Raw genomic sequence first — 25,961 nt, 5'->3', positions numbered from 1 at the left:
GCATCATGTTGTTTACGAACCACTGGTTGGGGATCACTGGTCTAAGTAGATGACATCCACTGCCATTCCAGCATCAACGCTGCTCACCTCCTCATAAAAGGCAACTAAGTTTGGCAAGATCTGTTACGCATAAAACCATGCTGGCACAAACTTTTAGTATTGTGATTTGCAATGTATTCAAGTACCCTATCCCTTATTACCCCTTCCAAAAGCTTTCCTACTACTGATGTCAGCCTAACAGGCCTATAGTTTGCAGGCTGAGAATGGGATCCCTTTTAAAATAACACCGCTACATTAGCAATACGCCAGTCTCTCTGCACCATGCCAAACCTCAACGAATCCTGAAAAATTAAGTGAAGAGGTTTGGCATTTACAGCGCTAAGCTCATTTAATTCCCTGGGATGAATACCATCCCATCATGGACCTTTGTTTACCTTTACATGTTCAAATCTCTTTTGAATTTCCTCCCAAGTGACCCTTGTGTTGTAGTTATATTACTAGAATTAAGTCTATTAAAAGGGAAGCCTTGATTAGCTGGCTCCTTAGCTGTATAAACAGATGAAAAATAAGAGTTCAAAATTTCTGCTTTTCCTCTGTTCTCATCAACCAACTGACTTCCCTGTGATAAGGCTCCCACCCCTTCTTGTGTCATATTTTTTTTTTACTATTTACTTATTTGAAAAATTATTTTGGATTCCTTTTACTCCTAGTTCCAATACCTCTTTCCATCTCTATTTTAGCTTGCCTGATTTTCATTAGTACAGGTATCGGACCCCTTATCCGGAAACCCATTATCCAGAAAGCTCCGAATTACGGAATGCCCGACTCCCATAGACTCCATTTTAATCAAATAATTCAGAGTTTTAAAACTGATTTCCTTTTTCTATGTAGAAATAAAACAGAACCTTGTAATTGATTCCAACTAAGATATAATTAATCCTTATTGGATGCAAAACAATCCTATTGGGTTTAATTAATGTTTTATTGATTTTGTAGTAGACTTAAGGTATTGAGATCCAAATTACGGAAAGACCCCTTATCCGGAATACCCTTGGTCCCGAGCATTCTGGATAATGGGTCCTATACCTGTAGTCAAAATATATGATCTACTCTATAGGCAGGACAATTTTTCCCCTCCATGAAACTCAACTGTCAGCATTATGCATTCTTGTAAGTAGGGATGCACCGAATCCAGCCTTTTTTGATGGATTCGGTTTCGGCTGAATCCACGGTCCCGGCCGAACCGTATCAGAATTAGCATAAGCTAAGGGTTAAAATTTAGGGGGGGGGGCGGTTTAATCCTTCACGGTTCTAATTAGCATTTGCTAATTAGGATTCAGCAGAATCCATCAGGGGTGGGTTCGGTGCATCCCTACTTGTAAGTAGTGCTCTCTCCCCCTCCCTGCAAAGATATTTTTCATGGTATCCTGGAATTTATCGCACATCTCACATCATTTACAATTTAACATGTCATGGGGAAAATGATAGGTCCCCTGTTCCCTGGGCTCTACATTTCTGTAGTTTTACCACTTGTTCTCTTTGGCATTGGCTAAACCAACTCCCACTGCTCCAGGGCCTTTATACCACTCTAGGTGATGCACATTGAATTGCACATAATCAAGTTTTGTTTATTTGCTTCCGATCACCCATAAAAAATTGTTACAAATAGTTCTTGAGCTGACATTTCTTATGGAGATAAATTGAAACTGGGCAGCGAATGTTCCAGCTGAATACCTATTACTTAACCATAGTACTAGCAGTTATGACCACATAGATGAAGCAGCATCTCAATAAATGTATAGGTTACTTGAACATCATGGCTGACAGTGCTGTCAAATCTGGTGTTTTGACAGCATCAAATAAAACACATCTTGATAAACTTGCCATTTATTATACACAGCTTTTCACTGCGTTATCAGCAAATTTAATTTTACACAGCATAATAAATAGCTCCCTTAGCTTCCACTATGTTGTGGAAGTTCAACCAGTGTAGTATTTTCATACTTGTCCTCCAGCACTTGCTAAAGTACAGTTACACAAAATCTGAAGTTGTAGTTTTACTTCTCTGTATTTACATCATAGCCAGCCTCTGGTTTATGTTACCACACAGCAAGTGCCTAGTGAGATCAAGATGTAACAAGTAGCTCCCACAACAGAAGATGGCACAGAAAAATCTGCATTGATAAAAATCTGCATTGATAAAAGTTAAGTTTGCTTTACTGAAAGCATTTATATCAGTAGCAAGCAGTGACCAGATTTATAGGGTAGATATATCCCCAGGATTCTGCCTACATGGCACATCAGTTCATTACCCAGTTGTTGCAAAGACAAATTTACATAAGTGCGGTGTTTTAGGCCTTTCCCTTGACATGTCTGTTTAGCTTTAAATTGGGTCTCCCCCCCCAAAAAAAAAAAATTAACCAGACCTAGGAGTGGTGTTGATACCATCACTAGTAAGTACAACATTCACAAATTTGTTATGCCAAAGGACATATGCTTTTTACACTTGACATGATTTAAATACATTTTACAAAACAGACATCCCCAGCCTCCTCCAGGAAAGAAGCTTCTATTCATAATGATACAGATGCCCTGGCTAGTCATGTGTTGGTATGAGCAGGATTTGTACACAGTTCCAGGAGTTATTGCAAAGGGCTCCTTAAGGATTTGCATGTTACCTGTACCAAGCCAGCATCAGCAGGGGGCACTCTGATTAAGGTCCAGTTTGCTTATGCAATTGTAACATCAGCACTGAGCTAAATATATACACATAATACAATTAAGTATTAGGTTAGCTGTCATGGTTGCACCTATTTAAGAGTATAAGCACAAAATTATAAAATACTATAGACCCATACAATTCCAAATCTTGGCAGACTGAAAATATCAGCTCATTTAATGGAAGAGTCCCTTTAGGCTTCACCTTTTAAGTAACATAGAAAAGGTGAGTTACTGCTGGTATTTACTATTAACCCTTGTAGGTTTACTGGAACATGCTAGGTCTGAAGATGAATCAAATGCAGATTGTGTTAATTTTCCCACATCAATCTTTGCAAATAATTTAAAAATGTGTTCCATTAGTCCTTTTCATAGCCTTTACTCAAACCATTTGAGCAGTCAGCTCAGGAAATCTCCCTTTAGCAGGACCAATTCAACCCTATAAATACTTAGGGCCATCAGTATTGTCCTTGAATGTCTATCATGCATGCTTACTGTGCAGGGGTTACTGAAAACCAAGTAACTTGCACATCATTGCTTGCCTTCCACCAAATTACTGAACAGCTCAGGTTCTTACAGAGTTACCCCACCCTCCCCAACACACGTACATCTAAGGAAGCCTGCCCATAGTTAAAGGTAAATATGCATGAAATACATTACCATTTGCCTTTATCCACTACACTGTCAGCCAACATAGCATACACGTCTGTATTACCCTCAAGGGCTTATTTAAATGCCAGGGAATTCCTTGCCAGTCATTTGAACTGAAGAAGCCACTGATGAGTGGTGAAATGTTTACGAAACTCAGAAAAGTCCAGTTTTAGACTTAACTCTACTAGATACTGTATAGCATACACAGTTCCCGGTTTAATGTTCTGCTACCATGTTGCCTAGATATATGTCTTTCCCAAAGTGCCATTAACACAGCAAATTGTTAGAGATTGAAATGTTTGCATTTTTAGGTAAAAAAAAAAAAAAACTAACACACATTACTGTGGCAAAAGGTTTACACTTCAAATCCCATTTAACTGTTCTGCTAGAACTAAGCAGCTTTAATTTGATACAGCTTGCTTAGACTGCTCAGATGACTTTAGGAGTCATGGAGGCACATATGTTATAAACATGCATTGACAACTAAATTGAAGATTTTTATTAAAAGACAGATAAGTGGTAAAATATTTACACAGCCAGCACGAGATCCCCTTTACTTTACCCTTGTAAAACAGCAAATAAAGAAACCTCCCAAGGTCTAATAAATGGCTTTAGTCCTGTCTGCTTTGAACCAGTTTGGGAACCTACATTTTAAGTTAGGAATATGCATGGCAAAAAAAAAAAAAACCTACAATCTAGCAGTTGTGATTCCTAGAACAATGTTATGTCTATGTGCATGGGACACTTGTCTTACATACCCTTAAACAAATGCTGCACATTAGTATAGCATATTTTATAAATATATATAGCTTACATTTACCTGCAAGGCTGCATTAATATAAGGCAAATTCTAGCTCAATGTAAGCCTCAGTGAGATTCCCCTATAAGGAGCTCAAAATTGAGCTTGGTATTTAGAGTCACTACTAGCGGCTTTGCCATCAAACCAGAAAAAAGGGAACCCATATATAAAAATCCCAAAATATTTTATTAAAAGGCTTATTCAAGTTATGTAACAACTAAATACAAAAACCAATTGTGGGAGATGATTTTAATGGGTCATAAAGGGATTTACTTTGTTGTTTACCCAGAAGAGCCCCCCTCCTCACCCCAAGACAACGGAAACATTTTGGCAGCGTTAAGCATTTGGTGTGGCAAGTTAAAGGAAAGGTAGAGAACTTGTAGTTCCTACTGGATTCAGGTCATATTCATCTGTTTTGTAATTATATACATGTAAACAGCAAGCACTGGGAGGAAATAAATGTCACTGTGGGAACAAAGATTAAATTTGACAGGTCCTGTAAATTTGGTCATCAGCACTACTTATTGCCAACATACGCATAATTCATGTAGTTACATGACTGGTAAATACAACAGGACATTATTAAGGCAGACAAAATCAACATGGCAATGCAGGAGTGGGAGGGAGGACTTGTCTTTGGAATCACTCAAACCTATACACCCACGCACCATTCACAGATCAGAGGAACCAAAGAACTTTCACAGAAAATTCCACGGTTTAAACGAAAAAAAAAAAAAACCTAGAGTCTGAATCCGCGAATAGCCCCAGGCGGCCATCTTTTTAAATAAAGCGGCAAACAAAAGAAACCTCACTCAGACCAGCACAGAAATAACATCTCTTATCGCAACCCTAGAACATCTACACACAAAAAAAAAAAAAAAAAAAAAAAAAAAAAAAAATTTATATATAAATGAACAGGGCAACTAACAGCTGTATGCACAGTAGCCCAGAGGCTGACACAGCCAAACGTACACATGTACACTGGTGGCCAGCCCAGACAGTCCATAAAAGAGATCCAGTAGTACTTGGGTCTTATTCATCATCCTCTTCATCATCGTCATCTTCTTCATCACCGTCATCTTCCAAGTCCCTTTTCCTCTTTTCACCCTGGGGTACATCTATATACAAGGCAAATACTGATTAAGCTATGTTATAGTAGCATGAAAAAGTTAGCTTCCTGACCATTAAAATGGCACCTATTTAAACAGAATCAGTGCAACAAAGATATGGGCTGACTTAAAAGTGTGGGGGCATGCTTTTGAGATTTTCCAAGTCTAGCACTATTTCATATTTTAAAGGAACAGTAACACCAAAAAAAGTGTATAAAAGTAAATACCAATATAATGTACTGTTGCCCTGCATTGCTACAACTGGTGTGTTTTCCTCAGAAAGACTACTATAGTTTATATAAGTAAGCTGCTGTATGGCCATGGGGGCAGCCATTCAAAGGAGAAAAGGCACAGGTTACTTAGCAGATAACAGATAAACCCCCATTATATGGGGCTTATCTACTAGTTATCTGCTATGTAACCTGTGCCTTTTCTCCTTTTTTCCAGCTTGAATGGCTGCCCCCGGGGCTACACAGCAGCTTATTTATATAGTAGCTTTTCTGTAGCAAAAACACCAGTTTTTTTTTGCAGAGCAACAGCACATTATATTTTATTTAAAACTCTAATTTTTGGATGTTACTGTTCCTTTAACAGGGAAACAAATTACATGGAGAATATAAAAATAGACTGAAGTTAAAAGATAAGACTTTCAAAGATGAAGTCAAGCTTAAATTGGATAACCCTAAGACTGCGCCATAAAGAAAGCATCTGCATGTACACATGACCCTCAAGTGACTATGAAAGGCAACTTACCCTCATCATCTTCATCCTCTTCATCACCTTCCTCCTCCTCTTCTCCTTCCTGCAAAGAAGTTAAAACTCAGTAAGCAAATGCCATGTTACAAGCAGTTTTGGCAAGTGTTCTAGGGAAGAAGGGATTTGGTGGTCTGCCAATTAAAAAAGTAAAGTGTAAAATGCACATTAGTGCCATTACTTTAGGCTCCGGTAACCCAGGCATGCAGAACATTATCATTAAAAAGCTTCAATGAAGTTGGCAAACATATCTGCTTAGCAGGGGGTACAATTGGATTAGCAGTCTTTATTAGATCTATAGGCTTAAGATGATTTATATTGCTTTAAAAAGAAATTTACCTCATCTTCGCCTTCTTCATCATCCTCTTCATCATCAAGCTCATCTTCAAATTCTTCTTCATCCTCTTCATCATCCTCACCATCTGTAATATGGAAAAACACACTAAAGCATCTGCTCAATGCACATTAAGCCAACACTGTACAGCCCATGTAGTTCCCAGTGCAGGAATATGGTTGCCATCACCATACCTTTTAGAGAGAAAGTGCCACACAAGTACAGCATGCATCATTGCCAACAATTCTGACTAACAAGACAGAAGCCTTGTACTCACCTTCTCCATTTTCCTCTAAATCTTCGGCCTCTGGATCAGAATCTGGAGCCTCTTGGTCATCTGCATCAAAGCCATCTAAAAAGGTGAGCTGGGGGAGAAGTTCAAAAACACTCTCCCTATAGTTGTTTAGCATTGTCACCTCACAGTTAAAGAGGTCCAGACTCATGAGATGAGGTAGTTTCTTCTGCAAATAGTAAAAAGATAAGAAACGTAAAGTCAGCCTTGTGGATGCACCTCATTAGGAATCCACAAATTTGCATCATGCCACATTCACATATCAACCAGTTCACCTTGGAGGCATCCACAGCTATAATTTGCAAGCCTTTTAGCAAGCAGTTCGTTTCAACTAGAACAGTAGAAATGTTAACAAGTAGCAATACATCTAAGTGGCATGGGGTGAGAGGAAAAAAGAAAAAAAACCAAACCACCTAATGCTTATTAGAAAAGACATGAGCGCACCGGTTGCAAGAAAGACTTATTAGCAAGAGAGTACTCACAAGTGGCTCAAGGGTATTGATCTCTTTTATCTTGTTCCCACTGAGGTTCAGGTGTGTCAGATTTGGGGTCCTTTCTGCCAGTACCTCTAGTCCTCCAGAGATGCGATTGTCACTGAGCTCAAGCTAAGAAAAAGATTGGTTTGTTAATAGGTTTCATTTTGGTGAACCTTAATGGGAAAAAAAAAAAAAACCTATCAGCATTCAAATATACCTTTTTTAACTTGGGGAGCTTTGGCAGGTTAGCAACAGATAATAAGTTGACATTTATCATGCTGAGAAACTCCAGGTTTTCAAACTCTGAAGTGAGTCCAATAATTTTGCCATCATCTGAACGACAGTTATCAAGAACCAACTCCTTAACCTATAGTAAAAAAACAAAATTTAGTGAGCAACAATGTCAAAAGCAAGTGGTATCATTAGCAATGTGAAATTCCTAACAGGAGAGCATTAATCTAAAGACCAAACCATTAGAAATGGTCAGCGATTTTACTACAATTTGCCAATTCATACAACAAACTTACTACATCTCTGCTAAATTGCATTTAAATCAACTGAGATTAACATTGGAATAGATTAGACTAAGGATAACAGCCATCATCCATAAGAATGTATTAAGTATTAACTAACCCCGACTTGGTTATGAAAAGTAGGCCCCAGAGTGATCCTCAAAACCATTTATAGGTCTTAATACAGCTCTTTATATTTATGCAGGAAGATAACAGCAGAGATGTAGTTAGATTTATATTGCCACTGAAGCCCATAATTGGAGTATACAGAGCAAGATGCCCCGGACCACAAAGATTCTCCCCATAGACAAAGTTTGTTCTTGCTGTGAATATTTTGAAGAGTTCTTAACAGTAATTTTGCCATTTAAAGGCTATGGGGAATTTCTGAATTTGATAGGAAGCATTTTTGGACATGCACAGTTTGGCTCTTAAAAATGGTATCCAATTTCTAAACCAAAAAAGGTAAATCCTTTACAAATGGTACAAAGTTAATCCACACAATGTCTGAATGTAGGAATGCCCAGTTAATCACCCATCCTATTACTGGAGCCTTGCTAATACTACTTATGATGCATTTAAATGAAAATATACCCCTTCTTATAGGAGCACATTCAAATGGGCTTATTTAGAAAAGGCATATATATATATTTTTTTTTTTTATATATAAACATTTACCCAATTTTACAGTTTGAAAGGAAGCCACAATAGTCTGCTTTGACTCATCTTGTCTCAGATCCCCCCCCCCCACCTGTTCCACTGAAAAGCAATAGTCTCAGAATTTAAGTCCTTTCCAACCACTAAAAAAAAAAGCAGAGGGTCTTAGAAGCCAGTAGTTCACAATGGTAGGCAAGGAACAGATTGCATTTACATCACCAGCCTAAGGGATGCTGGGAAAGGATCCCATAGACTCATGAATTCCTTTCAATCTGTAAATTTATTTATTTTTTTTTTTAATGATTTTTAGATACAGAATGCTAAAACTTGAGTCAAAAAGTAAGCTATAACCGATAGCCACTGCCGAGTGAGCAATTTAGGGGCCCCCTAGAGTAACTTAAGCATACTATCCTTACAACAGAGGGAGATACGAGTGACAAAAAAAAAAAAAAAAAATGTTCTCTAGAGGTAGTATATGCCTTAATATACTAGCAGCTCTTGAAGTCTCACAATTGGGTTCTCCTTTGGCATATCAAGACAGCTGTACAGCAAGAAGTCTTTTGAAGCCAATGGCTACAAGAAAGTGACAGCAGTAAGTTCATATCTTAAAATAAATTGCCATATCTACTATTCTGTTCTCTACCTGCCAGAGAGATCTTGAGGGCAAAGTTTACCAACAGATATAACTCCTCATCCTACAGGAATGAAACCATCATTCCTAGAATCTGTTGTATAAATCATTTAATATGAAAGCAAGAGTGGGGCCCTGGCACTTACATGATGCAGTCCTGTAGCACTATTAGCCCAAAGACCAGCAGCATATAATCTCACCAGTGGTTACCCTATTAAGTGCTGAAGATTCATTCAGCTCATGCAAATACCCTCCACAGCAAATTAAGCTCCGTTTATCATGCCAGTAAAATCTGCTGCATTTCTCATGGAGAAGCCACTTTGTTGTTTAAAGTTAAATAAAACTTTTAGTGCCATATTACTTGTGATAATTTGCACTCATTTTCTGCCTAGCTACTTACTGTAAGAAACTGACATTTCCTAAATTCCTACCTGAAGGAGACCTAAGGGACAATTTTCATAGACAGCCTTCATTAGCAATATTAGTAATTATTTGCCATGCTATCTAAAGCCAATGAAAATTAAGTGAACTCCTCCTTAAAATTGAACTGCTTCTAACATTAATGAAACCTGAGAGGGTAGAAAATAAAGTTTAAAGGCAGCAGTTATCATGGATACAATAGTCGCTAATATTCCAACAGATGCCTAGTAGCAATGTATCAACTAACGTAGCAAATTAAGCTCCGATACTGCACTCTCTTCAACTTTAGCAAACTAATCAAAAAGTTGAAAAATCAATGCTAAAGAAACTAAAGAAGTGCATGGAAGGCAAGCCACCATTAAGGGTATACCACACAATGTAGAATGTACACCTAAGTCAGGCTACACGTAAACGCACAGCTGAATTGTCTAAAAACCAAAAGTCACCCAACCAAATGCTGTACATCTCTAATTTCTGTGAACACTTCACACCCAGTTGTTAAGAAGTGCAACTAGCAGATGGAGCAGCAGATAGCCAGTTATGCAGCAGGGTGTAACAATGCAGTCAGGCCTGTTTATGGAGATTCCTTTCCCTTCGGAAAAGGCAGAAAAAAAACTGAACACCTTTCAGTATTATATCTGAATGGACAGACATCTCATAGAACTTTGCCCAAGTATAGCCTTGCTGTAGTGCTTAATGGCAGAGCTGTTTAACACTGCAATGTTTCAAGACAGCCAAGTTTAAGTTGCTTGAAATTTTATTTTGCCTCAGTAGTTAATTCTATTTTTCTACCCACAGTCATAAAGGGAAGAGTATGTGCACCACCACACCCACCTGCTTCCGGTTAAGATTCCCATCTCCATTTTCTAAAGCTACAACAAGCCTGGCAGGAATACATCTAAAGCACCTCCCAGCTACTACTGGCCGACTTGACTGTACCAGGGCTGCAGGAGTTAAGGGAAAGCGTTCAGATACATCGCAGTACTCTTCCGGTTATGGGTGCCACAAGGCCTATGTTCTCTGAAATGCACTGCATTTATACAGAGAGGAAATCCTTTTAACAGGGTCGAGCTAGTCACAATTATAGGGCAATTTAAAGACCATCTTAATATTAAGGCCAAAAAAAAAAAAATGGTGACCAGTCACAATACATTAATGACCACTAGTTATTTGAAGCCATTTATTTCATTAGGCTATTAGGACGACCAGCAACTTTTAAAAAGGCACACATAGTACTGGTCTAAACTAGATTGTCTAGCAGTTTAAATTTTACAGGTGAAATCCCAGCTATATACTTGTACAGACCTAAAGGCACATTTTAAAAGTAGCACATCTAAAACATAAGATAGGCCTTAAAATCTGTTGGAAAACCTAAGCTTCTCTAAGATGTATGTATGTTTATGTATGCAGTGCTGTACAGTAGAATTCATTAATACAAACAGGGGGTTAATAAGATGATCAGAGGCAGCACTACTGTACAGCCCTTACAAGCCATAGTGAACACAGACCAAGGGGGAAAGTTGAATAAAATACAGATGAGGGCACTGTAGCCAGAACATACCAATCATGCACAGAACGGGTGGGGGCTTCACTGTACAAAAATGCGGCAGCTTTACTCAGCCCCAAGCAATTTTGCTGTAGGACCAATATAACCTAGCAGACATTTTGAGGTTTTATGTAGTAGCTAACACCGTGACCTAACACGAAACTGAGCCTTGTGACCATAGATGACGAAGGGTGGTGTTGATCTTAGTAAGAGTTCCTACGACAACACTACCGCCATGTACTAAAGGCCCCCGTCCTTCCATTCATATGTGCAGCTGTTTGCTGGCGGCGGGGGACACGCAGGCTCAGATACGTAAGGTCTAATGGGGAGAAGTCACTCTCGTTAAAGAAAATATAACGAGGCGAGCTAGGCCGTACCACGCATAAATACCTAGGATAAAGTGGCTTTATTTGTGAGTTTTAGCAAGTTTCATGAGAGAAGTTCAGTTTCAATGTAGTGTCCTCTCACCCTCCCCCACCCACCAGAAACTTATACTCAACAACAAGGCGGGAAGATGCGGCCACCATGGCACACACGCGGTATTATTCCACTAACCCGGCGACCCAGTGTCGCTTTCAAGGCGGGTTATACACCATTTGTACCAGAGAATCGTTTGGAGGAGGGTAGGCTTCTACATTGCACGGGGTAAGATTGAATAAAGCAGAGGGAGAGGAGCCACTGCAGCCACGTGTTTGTGAGACAGTAATGGCTCCTCTCTATCCGCTACAACACTAGTATCCAGCCTGCAGCCTAACAACCACCACAGCTCCCTGCAGCCCGCCAACGGCCTCACACCTCCAAGTGTTGTGACTTTTAGCGCAATAACATCGACATGGGCGCACGGTAATCATCCCGCCTACACAAGGCCAGTGCTGGGTGGGTTATGCTATCCACGTGTCCGTGCCCCCCGCTCCTACCCAATCCCATTCCAACCCCACGTTGTACAGCCACACAAGCACTCACTATGGCACCAACACGCAGCCGAAGAGCGCAGAAAACATTAATAATCGAGCTTAACTCCCCCTCTAAAGTCTCTTTAGGCGCTAGAAAAGGGATTCTACTCACGTCAGCCGCTTTCCGATTCCTGAGCTCCAACATCAACCTCTTTTTCATTTCCATGTTGAGAGGGGAAGAAAAAGTTGAAGGACACAGTCAAGACCCCAAAGAGATCTTAAAAAAAAATGAAGCAATGATCAAGAGTAGGGGGACGTCCGCTCCTCTTTATATAGAACGGCGCCAAAGACACAAAGGAGGGGTTTGGTTATAGGGAGGGGAGAAAGGGGGCGTTCTACTGCCCCCCACTGGCGGGATCGGGTTACCGTGTCATGGCTGCCGTACCGGACTGCATGGAATGCTTCGGCTCTGCTTTTCGGAGCAAAGGCACGCACACAAATTCTTCTGATTTGACTTACTGTGCAGCGATATTATTCTAATCGCTCGTGTGGTGCCTGATAGCGGTACAGATCCGACTGCGTTCGAGAAATAATGATTCACTTTGTGAGGCAAATAACGCGCGTTACAGGATGTAAACACACTCCCCTAGATGGACTAAAAGGTGATTGCAATTGCTTGATGCGCCTGTGTCTTTTTTCAGCTTTAACTACTGAGTGAAATTTAACTGTTAATCAACAGTGTAGTAACTGAATAATCCCTTGGATGTATTAAAAATATTACCCCCCCCCCACTTCCTCCCTAAAGCTGTACAGTGAGTGCACAATGAGATCTCGTAGTAACATATGCTATGCACATGTAAGGGGCATGTTTATCAATGTACGAATTAGTACAAATTAGAAAAAATCATATTATTTCTAATTTATAGAACCTTGCGTATTTTCCACTATATTTTCATTAATTTCCTCAACTTTTTTCGCGCTTTGCGTCAATTTGTGCAACAAAATTGCATTTGCCGTAACGACTACAAAAGTTTCGTAATTCATTCAAACTTCGGTATGGTGACTTTCTTTTGGCCAGGTTGGAGCTGCAGAGTGCCATTGAGCCCTGTGGGAGACTTTCTTTGGGCCAGGTTGGAGCTGCAGAGTGCCATTGAGCCCTATGGGAGACTTTCCTTGGGCCAGGTTGGAGCTGCAGAGTGCCATTGAGCCCTATGGGAGACTTTCCTTGGGCCAGGTTGGAGCTGCAGAGTGCCATTGAGCCCTATGGGAGACTTTCTTTGGGCCAGGTTGGAGCTGCAGAGTGCCATTGAGCCCTATGGGAGACTTTCCTTGGGCCGGGTTGGAGCTGCAGAGTGCCATTGAGCCCCATGGGAGACTTTCCTTGGGCCAGGTTGGAGCTGCAGAGTGCCATTGAGCCCTATGGGAGACTTTCCTTGGGCCAGGTTGGAGCTGCAGAGTGCCATTGAGCCCCATGGGAGACTTTCCTTGGGCCGGGTTGGAGCTGCAGAGTGCCATTGAGCCCTATGGGAGACTTTCCTTGGGCCAGGTTGGAGCTGCAGAGTGCCATTGAGTCCTATGGGAGACTTTCCTTGGGCCAGGTTGGAGCTGCAGAGTGCCATTGAGCTCTATGGGAGACTTTCCTTGGGCCAGGTTGGAGCTGCAGAGTGCCATTGAGCCCTATGGGAGACTTTCCTTGGGCCAGGTTGGAGCTGCAGAGTGCCATTGAGCCCTATGGGAGACGTTCCTTGGGCCGGGTTGGAGCTGCAGAGTGCCATTGAGCCCTATGGGAGACTTTCCTTGGGCTGGGTTGGAGCTGCAGAGTGCCATTGAGCCCTATGGGAGACTTTCCTTGGGCCGGGTTGGAGCTGCAGAGTGCCATTGAGCCCTATGGGAGACTTTCCTTGGGCCAGGTTGGAGCTGCAGAGTAACATTGAGCCCTATGGGAGATTTTCCTTGGGCCGGGTTGGAGCTGCAGAGTGCCATTGAGCCCTATGGGTGACTTTCTTTTGGCCAGGTTGGAGCTGCAGAGTGCCATTGAGCCCTATGGGAGACTTTCCTTGGGCCAGGTTGGAGCTGCAGAGTGCCATAGAGCCCTATGGGAGACTTTCCTTGGGCCAGGTTGGAGCTGCAGAGTGCCATTGAGCCCTATGGGAGACTTTCCTTGGGCCAGGTTGGAGCTGCAGAGTGCCATAGAGTCCTATGGGAGGCTTCCAAAAACATGCACTGAAGGTTTAAAGTCAGAATTTTTTTTGCTCTGTTTACGATCGTTCGGATACGAAAATTTTGTAACTTTAGGATCGTACCACAATATTTTCATACAACCACTATACGAATTTTCACGCAATTAATGCACATCCAAAATTATCATATTTACTTCTAATTTTTGCCAATTATACTTTTAATTAGTCAAAATTCAGACTTTAATAAATCTGCCCCTAAATGTCATGTAATTCTGGGGCGGCTGATATTCGTTTTTCATTTAAAAATAATGGGTACAATATTAAATAAGCACTAGTTTAAAACTGTTTACATGAAAATTTAATGGGTAGTGAAATTGGTGTACCATTCCCAGGATTCCTTTTGCTATGCATTTGTATGGGTATATATTTATATGTGTGGAACAGTGCCCCCCCCACCTGTGGTGTAACTACAGTTGAGCAGTCCTTACAACCATAAGGAAATATGTGGGAGAGACAGGCCAGGACAGCCAAGGGGTCTGCATTATGGTGCTCAGTTGACAGCCCTTTCAGCTGCTTTAACTTTACCTCTAGTATCAGAGTTTGTGGGTACAACAGCAGGGTAGAGTGCACACCCATGAGGCTGTGAGCCTTCGCCAAGATTTTTTTGTGGTGCCTGGCTCTGCAACGTTGTGCCCCTGGTACAACCGATAGTAAAATGCAAGGCTATCACAAGTCACATTATGGGGCACATTCATTAAAGTACGAATCCAAATCACTAAATCCAATAATGATGATTGCAAAAGTCACTAAAATTCCGTTCATTCGAATATGAATATTTCGTACTTATGGTCCGAAATTTTCATATTGAAACGATCCGAAAGTCACAAAATTATCATATCCGAACGATCGTAAACAGCAGGAAAACCTTTCTGACTTTGATCCTTTTGTGCATGATTTTGGAAGACTCCCATAGGACTCAGTGGCACTCTGCAGCTCCAAACTGGCCCAAGGAAAGTTACGATACCGAAGCTTGAATGAATCCAAAACTTTCGTATTCGTTGTGACAAATACGATTTTGTCGCCCAAATTGTCACAAAGTACGAAAAAGTTGCGCAAATTAACAAAAATATTGTAGAAAATATGCAAAAGTTGTAAACTTTAGAAAAAATATGAATTTTTTGTAATCGGACCTGTCGTACTTTAATAAATGTGCCCCTATGAGTTTCATAAACATTTACAGTAGACATAAAAACCCAGATTTTTCTGCCTTCCGAACTCCCTGCCCACCCAGTCTCTCTCTCTGTAATATGTATGCAAATGAATTTTAACCCATGCAAATGAAAAGAAAATTCCCTCAAATATACAGTGTTGTCCAAGGTTGTAACAGGGTGTCGCCAAGGTACACCCAAAAAAAGAAACCTGCTTGGTTTACATCTCTGATAAGGGCAGGGGTACTCTATCGTATTTAATACACCAGTTATGTGGCACATGACATCACTATGCACCAATTACAAGACTATATTTATGGTTCTTGTGTATTTTTTTCATTGTGGTAATTTCTGTATAGGCATCCAACACGTTTGTTGTTGTTGATGTCCATGACCCCAATTAAAGTGTGTAGCCTGCTAGATTTCTATCTAATGCCTAAGGATACTACCAAGTGGGAGGTTGCAGGAGCCAAAGGAACTATGTCTCAAAATGTTCTTTCCATATAGCTATTTCAAGTAGACTAGATAACCTAAAAAAACTGCTAACCTAGAGACCTTAGAAGGAATTTTGAGTCACCAATGACCAACCTCATTGAAAGATCTGCAAGTTCACTGGCCAAAAAAAGCAGCTCTTGGTCCACCTTCCTCACATTGCTCATGTAATCTGATTCTTCACCCTCAATGCCCAACCCCAGACTGGCAGTCTCTAGATTCTAGCAAATGCAAGAGGGGCTAGTGTAAGATGCCATATACAGTCACTATTATTTGGATCTTTGTGAACCTGAAATGCCAGGCCCTATTTTTAATCTGTTTTTACCTTCTACTGTGGTGTAGAAATCCTTGTAAACATGTCATTTATGAGAATGAGTTGACACATAGGTACACCACCTGGACACATAGGAACACCACCTCTCTGAGTTTGTGTTCATTATATACCTATGCATCAACTGTCAATAAAAGAGTAAGGTTTTTCTGAAATATAAGCACATAAGCCCAAGCTGTGGGTTTTGTACTCCATTATCACATACAAAAGCCTACACACCCTGTTGTGCAGCAACCCTTCCTCCATTTACATAGCATGCAAGATTGTCTTCCTAGTTTTGTGCTGAGTGCTTAGCTCAGGGCTGTTTTATCTAGTACATAAACCTACAGACGATCTTTACGATAAGGCCTATCTGGGAATTTTCTCTGTGGTTCAGTTTGCTTCAATAGTTTCAATTTACTCTTGTCCTAATATGGTCCCAAATAAAGCAACTGTCCTCAAATGTATTCTTTAGATTTTTTTTAATGTACCCTAGATATAACATAATTCCAGTAGTAATATATACTTTCTAATACTGCTGCATACAAAATCAAGATAATTCTGGAGCAGGTTTTGTTCATAAATGTTTCTGCTGCGCATGTAATTAAAGTAGGCAAAAGTATACAATGACTTTGTAATTGCAACATTTTGCCTGTTTTTTTTTGTTTCTTTTTTTGTTTTTTTTTTGCTTTTGTGATTCATTTTCTTTTAAATATAGGATTTTCCAGATAAGAAGGTTCTTCATAATATGGAGCACCATACGTTAAAGGAGTGTAAAAAAATATCCCGCTGTCAATAAAGTTTCCCCCTACCTCTGATCAGTTAAACAAAAAGTACAACATTACAGACAATGCAAGCCATGTTCTGTCTCCAAATACAAAAATTAAACAAAAACATTCAGTGGGGTCAAAGTATAAAAACATTTTCTGTAACAGACAGTCACTTATGAATCTAGCTGCCAAGATATTTCTAGCACTACCTGTCAGATATACAGCCTGGTTAGTATAATTTGCAAGTTGTGGGTGTTAAATACACTTTGTTAGGCAAGCAACTGAATATTTTAAATGATCTGAAAGTTTTATCTGCATCTTCTACATAGGCTTAAAGCAGATTGAGCCCCTCAACAGAGTATGTAGCTACTGATAGTTTTGAATCAGGTGACAGGAAATATTTGTTTGTTACTATCCTGAGCTGATTCTCTATATGCACTAAATAGGGAGAGATAATAGAGTACTGAGAGTTGTAATGTATAGATACCACCATACCATCACCCTGTGGGAGAGCAACTCCATGTGCCAGTCTGTTTCTTTGTACTATAGGACAGGTGTACAACAGAGTGTGCTCTTATAACTGAAGCTCAGTCTGCCTGTGGGACATCATTTAATAGGTCACTTAATATAATATAAACTATCTGTTGGTTAAGTATTCATTCTGGGGGTATAGTTTTCTTTACCTTACATGAAAACTTGATTTAAGTTCACTTAAACAGCCTCCTAACAATGCCTACATTGCCTTACATTTAGATACAATAAATCAATATATTTGAGTGGATTTTGGTGTACAACTCAGTTTCCAAAAAAAATTTGAACACTGTGTAAAATGTAAATTAAAAGAGAAAGGAATGATTTGCATATCAGATAACCCCTATATTTAACTGAAAATAGCACAAAGACAACATATCAAATATTATATAGACCACAGGACAGTTTTCCACTTTTCCTCAGTCCATCTTAAATGAGCTTGGGCTCAGAGAATGTGGTAGTGTTTTCAGATCATGTTTATATATGGTTTCTTCTTTGCATGGTGGTTTTAACTTGCACTAATGGATGTAGAGACTGTGTTCACAGACAGTGGTTCACATTCGGTGCTGTTAAAAAAAAAAAGTTTCTTGACTGTAATGAGACTTAAATGAGTATTGATGTCAGTTATCCTATAGAGTTCTGATTTGTAGTAGTACATCTAACTAAACTGCTTGTAGATTATACTGATGTCTATATGACTAGATTCCACAGCGAGAGACATTATCTATAAATAAATCCTATAATGTACACAGAATAAAAAGTCAATAATAATAGCGTAAGAGTCTCAATATACATGGTAATAAACACTTCCATTGGACACTTGTGGGCTTTTTTATCAGTTTTCGAGTTTGTGAATTCGACTTTGTTTTTCTAAATTGAAAAAACTTGCATATGAAATATCAAATCTTATTTATTAATAAGGAAATTTGTCAGAATAAGAAAAACTCGAATATCGCAAATATCTTACATTTTTAGAGTTTTACAAAAGAGTCAAAAAACTCAAATTTATCGAGTTTGCAAATATGGCTTGACTTTACCTAGGACAACTCCCATTGACTTATATAGAAATACGCAAGCTTTTAATGGCAAATTTTTACATTTGATTTTTTGGGTTTTTTGCACTTAATAAATACCGGACATTCAAGTTTTCAAAACATAACTCAAATTTGAGTTTGATAAATCACCCAGTTGATAAATCACCCCTTGGTCTGGTACCTCTCCCTGATTGCTTGCTGTGATTGATAAGGGGCACAGAGGCAGGCTTGGTGCAGACTACTAAAGGTGGACATACACTGAAAGATCCACAACCTCGCCAAACTAGCAGATCTTTCTCCGACAGGCCCACCTTAAGGAACAATGTTGAGTGCATAATTGGCAAGGCAACAGGCTGCAGCAGCTATGAGTGAACAAAACATACTTCAAGAATGACTCCACATCAAGCAGAGTTAGTTCTTTTAGGTACATTGAAGAGTACTCATTCTTCACACTGACTGCATGTTTCTGCAGGTATATATTTAAGCTGTTGCAATATTTACCCATGCAGATGATGGTGTTAAAGTATCTTTACTTCTGAGAGCCTCTCTTAGATGCGCTTTTTAGCAAAATACAACTTTTCCAGTCTTTGGTTGCTCCTGTCACAACTTTTTTGAAACATGTTGCTGGCATCAAATTCAAAATATGCATAATTTTTCAGGAAACCATACCTTTTCCCAGTTTCAACATTTGATGTGTTGTCTTTGTACCATTTGCAATTAAATATAGAGGTTAAATGATTTGCATATCATGCTTTTCATTTTGTATTTTGCGCAGTGTCTCAACTTTTTTGGAAATGGCGTTGTAATAAAAATCAAGCATGGTGACAAGATATTTGTAATATGGCAGTCAAATTCCTCATCTTATAATTATGGTGTAATACTTTGGCTTAGCTGTAGATGGTGCTATGTTTCTATCAGTTACCTTAATTATACATTTTCTGTGGTTGGTTTGCTAAACTGCAAACTTTGTACCTAGGTTAAATCTCCCAAGTGAGAGGTTCCACCCTAGTTATCACTGCTTGAGGCTGAGGGTCAAAGATCCCAATTTACAATAGTCCATTCTACCTACTGCATTCATAGTGATTACTTAAGCGGATAGTAAAATAATTGCAAAATGATTGCTCATTATATATTTATTTAATAAAAACCTTTGATATTTTGTTTTGTTAATAACACAATAAAGTTGAAATGTATAAAAATATAAACTTGGCATTATAAATCCTTAAGAAGCTCTACAGAGCAAACTAATAGCGAATCCTTATTTGGAAACCGGTTATTCAGAAGGCTCTGAATTACGGGAATGGCATCTCCCACACAGTCAAGTAAAAGATTTGCAAGATAATCAGTTACAATTGCTTATTGTGAGTGACATGGTTAGCTTCTTGCTGGTGGCACACCTAAAGTCATCAGGGTTGCCATGAGAAAATGCGAGGACCCATATGCCTACTGGTTATGGCCTTTATCCATCTATTCCTGCCCTGGTCTGCTTAAACCAGCCCCAAATCACCCAAGCTTTACCTCTTTTGTGACAACTCAGGCCCTCTGCTCGGACCAGGACCCTGGCAGGACTCATCATCCCCTGACGGTGGCCTTGAAAGTTGGTCTTTCAGGATGAATTGATGAATGAATTGATTTATTTACTGCAGCCTCTCGTCAGAACAACTAATACAGCTAGAGGCTTTAACAAAGCTACCAGGAGAGAGCAAAATGCAGTGCTTGCTGCTAAAGGTGCTTTATTCACACCTTTACACACCTAAAGCACCATTGGCAGCAAGCACTGCATTTTGCTCTCTCCTGGTGGCTTTATTTAAGCTTATTTTTGTTTTTTACACTCTGGTGGAAGTGTACAGCAAGATTGAGAGCTGAATCATTAACCCTTGGCAGCACGGTTACCTTCACTGGTTAATCCATCGATTATTAATTTTACACTTGAAAAAAGTAGCAGAGAAGAAATGCTACATTTTTTGCCGGTGAAAAGCATTTTCAGAGTGGTTTGGCGCTTGCGATAGCAGAGATCTATCAAGGGTGACTGAAACGCTCCATGGGTTCTTACCCTAAAGCTGATTGAAAGACCTGAGGGCTCCTTTGCAAACTGAAATGCTCTTGCACCCCTCCCAAGGTCCAGAATGACCGCTCTGGAGAAGACCTCCATACATTTTTCTAAGACTCGGGTCCAGAGAACAGAAAGATAAACAAACACTGCAGTTACATTTACAAATACTCTTAAGGTCCCATACACACTGAGATCGCCAAGCGAGCGGATCTGCACCCGATATCCCCACCTACGAGGAGCATGTAGTTAAAAAAAAGAATAATTCGATCGTTTGGCCGATGCGGTCCCCGATCCGACTGAATTTTCTAACCTGCCCGATCGAGATCTGGCCAATTTCAGGCCAGATATCGGTTGGCCAGGCCCCTCATTTCTGCCCCTACACGGCAGATAAGCTGCCCGTTTATGGGGACCTTTACTCCTTAATAAATGTGTATTAAAAAATTGCTTAGAATTACATTTTCTTTCAAAACGCAAAAAAACAGTTTTTGTGTGAAGGAACCTTTAAATAAGAATATACAATGTAAATCATGTTATTCGTGTAAAGGTCACTGGTTGAACTTCAGAATATGGAAAGACTATTCCATGGATTAATATTCTGTAACAGTAAATAGTAAAAGGTATAGGAACAGACTGCAGGATGTATAAATAGTCCCTTGAGTACTGCCAACCAATCACATTTTTGCTTTCATTGATCTATATGGAGGTGAAAAATGCTAATCAGTGATAGTTGCTATGGGTTACTAGCAAGGAGAAAAATTGTGTTGATAAATGAGCTGTTTGAGGTTTGCTTGAAAAATAAGTTGAGGCGCAGGTGCACTACTTGCTTTTACTACATGAATCTTAAGTTCCTTTAGTTTCAACTTTTTGGGGGGCCTGTGTGAAAAATGACTGTATATAATATTGATTTTAGTAGACAACTTTAATAATTGTAAATTCTATACTTATGATTTAGATGGATTAGGCCTTATAATACACAAGAGCCATTAATATCCTGCTTAGTGATGTAATTTGTGTCACATGTATATATATATACAGTCCCAGCAGAGGTAGCACACCACATACAAAGAGATAAATGCCCGGGTGCTAAATGCAAAAAATACAAATACAGGTGCAATAGAGGCCAGTACTCACAGGACTTCAAAAAAACGTCATCAGAAAGAATAAAGATTTTATAAGAAGTATTTCAACATGGTTTTTTATTTGCCCAAATTTTTATTGGGCAAATAAAAAACCATGTTGAAATACTTTTTATAAAACCTTTATTCTTTCTGATGACGTTTTTTTAAAGTCCTGTGAGTGCTGGCCTCTATTGCACCTATATATATATATAATCGTAAAACTCCTTTGTAACTTATAATGTATATTTTACAACAAAGGTACATTATTCCATATATAATACAAAAGTGACATTTATATTACTATGAATGCCAGTGAATTAACAAGGCTACTTATGATGTCAGAAAAAGACAATTATATGTTGTTTTCAGTTACCAGAAGTTTTGATTTTTTTCATCTTTATTTTCTGCTTGTTTAGGTGGTATGCCTACACACTTTGTCATTGTCTATCTTAAAATGCATTAAGACTTTTCAACCATAAGACTAATGGTGGTCATACTTGCACAGGTATGTTTCCTGTGATTGTCTGTGCATGTATGGTGGGCTGCTGATTATCCAATATCCATGTAATATAGATATCATTAGATTTGGGAAATGGACAGACATAGGAAATTTCAACCATGTCTGCCTTTATAAGTTCAAATGCCCTCACAGTTTATTGCCAGTGTTGAAAGACTTTAAACCTAAAGCACAATATTTACAGTGAAGCAAAGGCGGCAGCTTATACTGACATTAACTACATGGTTGTGTTTAAGTTCAGTAACATTAATGACATAATGGGCTGTTTCCGGCACTATAACTTCTGCATTTGTAAGTAAACCAAAAATGCTTAGTTTAAGCACAGAAACAGCATTGCACCAGTCCAATAAATAGTGACTTCCTATAGCATCTTACAGCAGCCTTACAGCAGCATTTGTCAGAAACCACAGATTCACAGTATGGGCCTGGATCTACTTGCTTGGTCAGGGTGCCAGTTGAGCAGACCCCCAGGCCGGATTTGTGGGGGGAGGGGCACGAATGGGGGGCAGCCTCGGGGTGTCCGGATATGAAATCCAGCTCTGCAGACGTCTGCCTGATTTGGCCACCCCATGCTGGGGGCACTGACCTTGTGTTCAGGGGCCAACATTCAGATCATACAGCTGGCCAAAAGATTAACTGAATTTTTGTCTCTGATAACAAAATTAAAGCAAGTTGATTTTTTTTTCTCATGTTAATAAATCTACGTAAAGGTTTACAGCAAAACTGTTGGTAACAATGCCAACATTTGGAGCTGAAAAGAAGCAGGCATAAATAATTTTAAAATGGCTTTAAATATAACTGTAATGCTGATGTTAAACCACATTATGGAGGAAAATGATTTTGTATTACATTTAAGGTGCCTGTACACTGGCTGATATTAGTTGCTGAGATTGTCTAGATACCTATTTGGCAGGTTAGTATATACCGTTGGTCAAAGACCCTTTTGTGATCCATTCAGCTAGGTGTTGAGCCACATACAGAATCAACTCTTAAATCAACTGACTGAAAGCAGAGAATGAGACAGGTTAGAGAGACAATGCAGAGAGTACCAATGCATAACACTTCCAGGGTGGGGCGCTGATTAACAAAATAATATAATGTTAAGGACTGTCTTTCCATATGCAATAGAACTGTTAGAATGCTACTATGAAAAGTCCTAGTCTTAATTTACATGCTAATTCCTTTTCGAAAGAGACAACAGACTAATGACAAGTGCTTACAATCCTTAAAAAAATAAAAATCCTAGCTGACACCAAAATAACAACTGAAAGGATTACTGGATCAACAATAAGTTGTAATACTTATAAAAATATATAGTTTAAAGATGGATAGTTGGCAGGCCAAACAAGGGACACCTCATGTTTCTTACACTCAGGCCCAGACTAGCAATTTAGAAACTCTGCCAGAGGTTCTGGTGTAAGATACTATAGAATGGTCCTTTTCTACAGGGCCTGTTTGGGCCTTTGTGTACTTGAAATGCTATGGCCTACATTTTGTATCCAGTGTTGGACTGTGATGCCAGGGGTCACCAGAAATCCAAAAGCCAAAAGGTCCACACTTCAAACTATTTTACCTTTCCAATTGTACTCTATGATGTCATGCCAAATTTAGAAATCACAATGTTATTGTCATAAAAGGCCAAATGGCTATGTGAGTAGTAGCCCATCTGACCCCTTGGCCCACCAGGAGTTTTCCTGTTACCCTAGTGGGCCAGCAATTTTTGTACACCAGACCAGACATGCTTTCAGCCACCAGTGCAAACCCAGATGTGGTTCACAGTGAATGAACACTTGTGTCCTGGGTCTTTATAAATTACCCCTAAGATGTTCATTTAATGTAAATATTTTGTGAAGGGGTCCTTGTACAGGTCACTTGTAGAAGCCTACATACCTTGGTGAATGATCTAACACTATCTACAAATATATGCCTTGAGCACACATGACATTAATGCACAATAGATCATCCCCAAACCTTCTAAGATGCACAGACTGATAAAAGTTAAATCTTGCCTTTCCTTTTTAATTGTTTTGAATATCAACAGCAGACAGCACCACCTTTTGGGGGATTTTGGTAACAGCAGACACACCACTACATCAACATAAAAGATACTTCAACTTGCTGGTCAAATACAGCCTCAGATTGCACAGTCTTTTAAGGAACAGTTCAGTGTAGAAATGAAACTGTGCAAAACTGATTAAAACAACTGCACAAAAATATTTCTTATATAGTTAGTTAGGGAAAAATGTAATCTATAAAGGCTGGAGTGAGCAGATTCTAACACAATAGCCAGAACACTACTTCCTGCTTTCATGTCTCTAACCTCTTAATTAGTCAGTGCCCCCGCACATGGGACATAACTGTTAGTTAGTTTGTGAGCAAGCAGGTCAGATTCAAAAGCAAACTAACTGAACAGTTATGTCCCATATGCCCCCCCCCCTTAAGTAACTGATTGGTTACTGACTGCTTACAGCTTAGAGAGCTGAACATTTTTTATTTTGTGCACATTTTTACACTGAACTGTTCCTTTAAAACAAGTGAGGCCTATGAGTTGTCAGCTGGAGCCGTTTCACTGCGCATTCTGCACTATATTATAGTAGTTTAGACCTGGTGAAATTGTAAACACAAGGATCATAAAATCATCTTAATCAACAAGTAGTATCATGTCATACCACAATGGAGTTGGTTATTAGACCTTTTTAACAAATGTCAGTATAATGATTTATTTTGATAGAGATGTACTTTATAAGCAAGTCTTATGAACAAAATGCAAACAATGTTGTATTGTTACTGCAAATCTCTATAGTAATAACTGTTACATAGGTTACATGAAGGAAGGATAATATATGGTCAGTTAAAAGAAACAATGTTGTTTGTGCTCAGTTCTGAGGAATACCAATGCTATGTTCTGATATATTCTGTATTATGCTATAAAGAAATTAAATGGCAGTTAATATTATTCCCATGCCACATTTATCATCATTTGCTTTCTATTGGCACAAAAATATCAAACCTAACACATTGTTTTTAGTCAATGTTCAATTTCTAGAGCAGAAAATTTCAAACTTTGGGGCCTCCCCTTTAATACACCTGCAAAGCCAGCTTGAAGTTATAAAAGGTAAGATTTTGGCTGAATACATTTTTCCTGTTTTATCTATTACTGGAACTATGGCTGATCAATGTTTTCCTGTTTTGTAAGAAGGTTGTATTCCAACTACTTGCTCCTTTACTCTTTGATGCAGAACTGCAGGCAGGGGAGCAGGTCTGGGCCTACCAAGTTTTCTCCCAATGCCATGCCAGCCAAGTCCAACCCTGGTGTAGACTATCAATTATAATACGTTTTGAAACTGGAAGGAGGAAAATAAATTGCAAGACAAAATCTGCAAGCAACAGGCATCAATATATTTATAAAAGCATGTAAGGGACCTAAATGTTAAGAGAAGGAAGTATACTTTCAGAGTTGGTGACAGGTAGGATACTGGCACATGGGGAGATTAGTCGCCTGCAATAAATCTTTGCTACTGCAATCACCCCGAAATGAAACCTTGAAAGTGAAAGCTTGCAAAGACTTATGGCGGGTAACTAATCTCCCCATGAGCCAGTACCCTTGGACAGATTAGAGTCTTTAAAGCTGGCCATACACGCACCGATAATATCGTACGAAACCCCGTTTCATACGATATTCGGTGCGTGTATGGCAAGTCGGTGAGTCAATTGATGTCGCAGGAGGCTGCTGATATCGGTCGACTCGCCGATTGGCCAGGTTAAAAGATTTTGATCGGGCGCCATAGAAGGCGCCTGATCAAAATCTGCCTTCAGGGCTGAATCAGCAGAAGGAGGTAGAAATCCTATTGTCTCTACTTCCTTATCTGCCATTTCAGCCCTGAACGGTTAGCGGCCGATTGTACGATCTTTCGTGCGACCGTTGGAAACATCGGAAATCGCCGCCTGTATGGCCACTTT

At 39.4% G+C, this 25,961-nt stretch overlaps 2 protein-coding genes across 3 annotated transcripts in view; one reads left to right on the top strand and one right to left on the bottom strand.

The window, feature by feature from the left end:
• Positions 1-3,853: 3,853 nt before the first annotated feature.
• On the bottom strand, positions 3,854-12,108 carry anp32c (acidic nuclear phosphoprotein 32 family member C). 2 transcript variants are annotated; one of them, NM_204073.1, is made up of 7 exons: positions 11,961-12,049; positions 7,350-7,499; positions 7,139-7,261; positions 6,642-6,825; positions 6,370-6,452; positions 6,031-6,079; positions 3,854-5,286 (listed from the first exon to the last, which is right to left on the bottom strand). In NM_204073.1, the coding sequence occupies exons 1-7, from the start codon at positions 12,012-12,014 to the stop codon at positions 5,201-5,203; spliced, it is 729 nt and encodes a 242-aa protein (NP_989404.1). In that variant the 5' UTR covers positions 12,015-12,049; the 3' UTR covers positions 3,854-5,200. The 2 variants fall into 2 exon arrangements, with proteins under 2 accessions (NP_989404.1, XP_017947381.1); XM_018091892.2 differs by lacking the exons at positions 3,854-5,286; positions 6,031-6,079 and adding an exon at positions 6,126-6,164 and having other exon boundaries at positions 11,961-12,108.
• Positions 12,109-12,208: 100 nt separating this feature from the next.
• acer1 (alkaline ceramidase 1) overlaps positions 12,209-25,961 on the top strand; it is a 35,269-nt gene continuing 21,516 nt past the window's right edge. The window contains exon 1 of the mRNA XM_012969733.3: positions 12,209-12,450. The gene's annotated coding sequence lies outside the window, so the exon portion shown is untranslated. The remainder of the gene's footprint in view (positions 12,451-25,961) is intronic.

This window comes from Xenopus tropicalis, chromosome 1 (genome assembly GCF_000004195.4).
Source record: "Xenopus tropicalis strain Nigerian chromosome 1, UCB_Xtro_10.0, whole genome shotgun sequence".
Taxonomy (NCBI): Eukaryota; Metazoa; Chordata; class Amphibia; order Anura; family Pipidae; genus Xenopus; species Xenopus tropicalis.
Note: the sequence above shows the minus strand (reverse complement) of the source record. Positions and strands in the feature narration are given on the sequence as shown.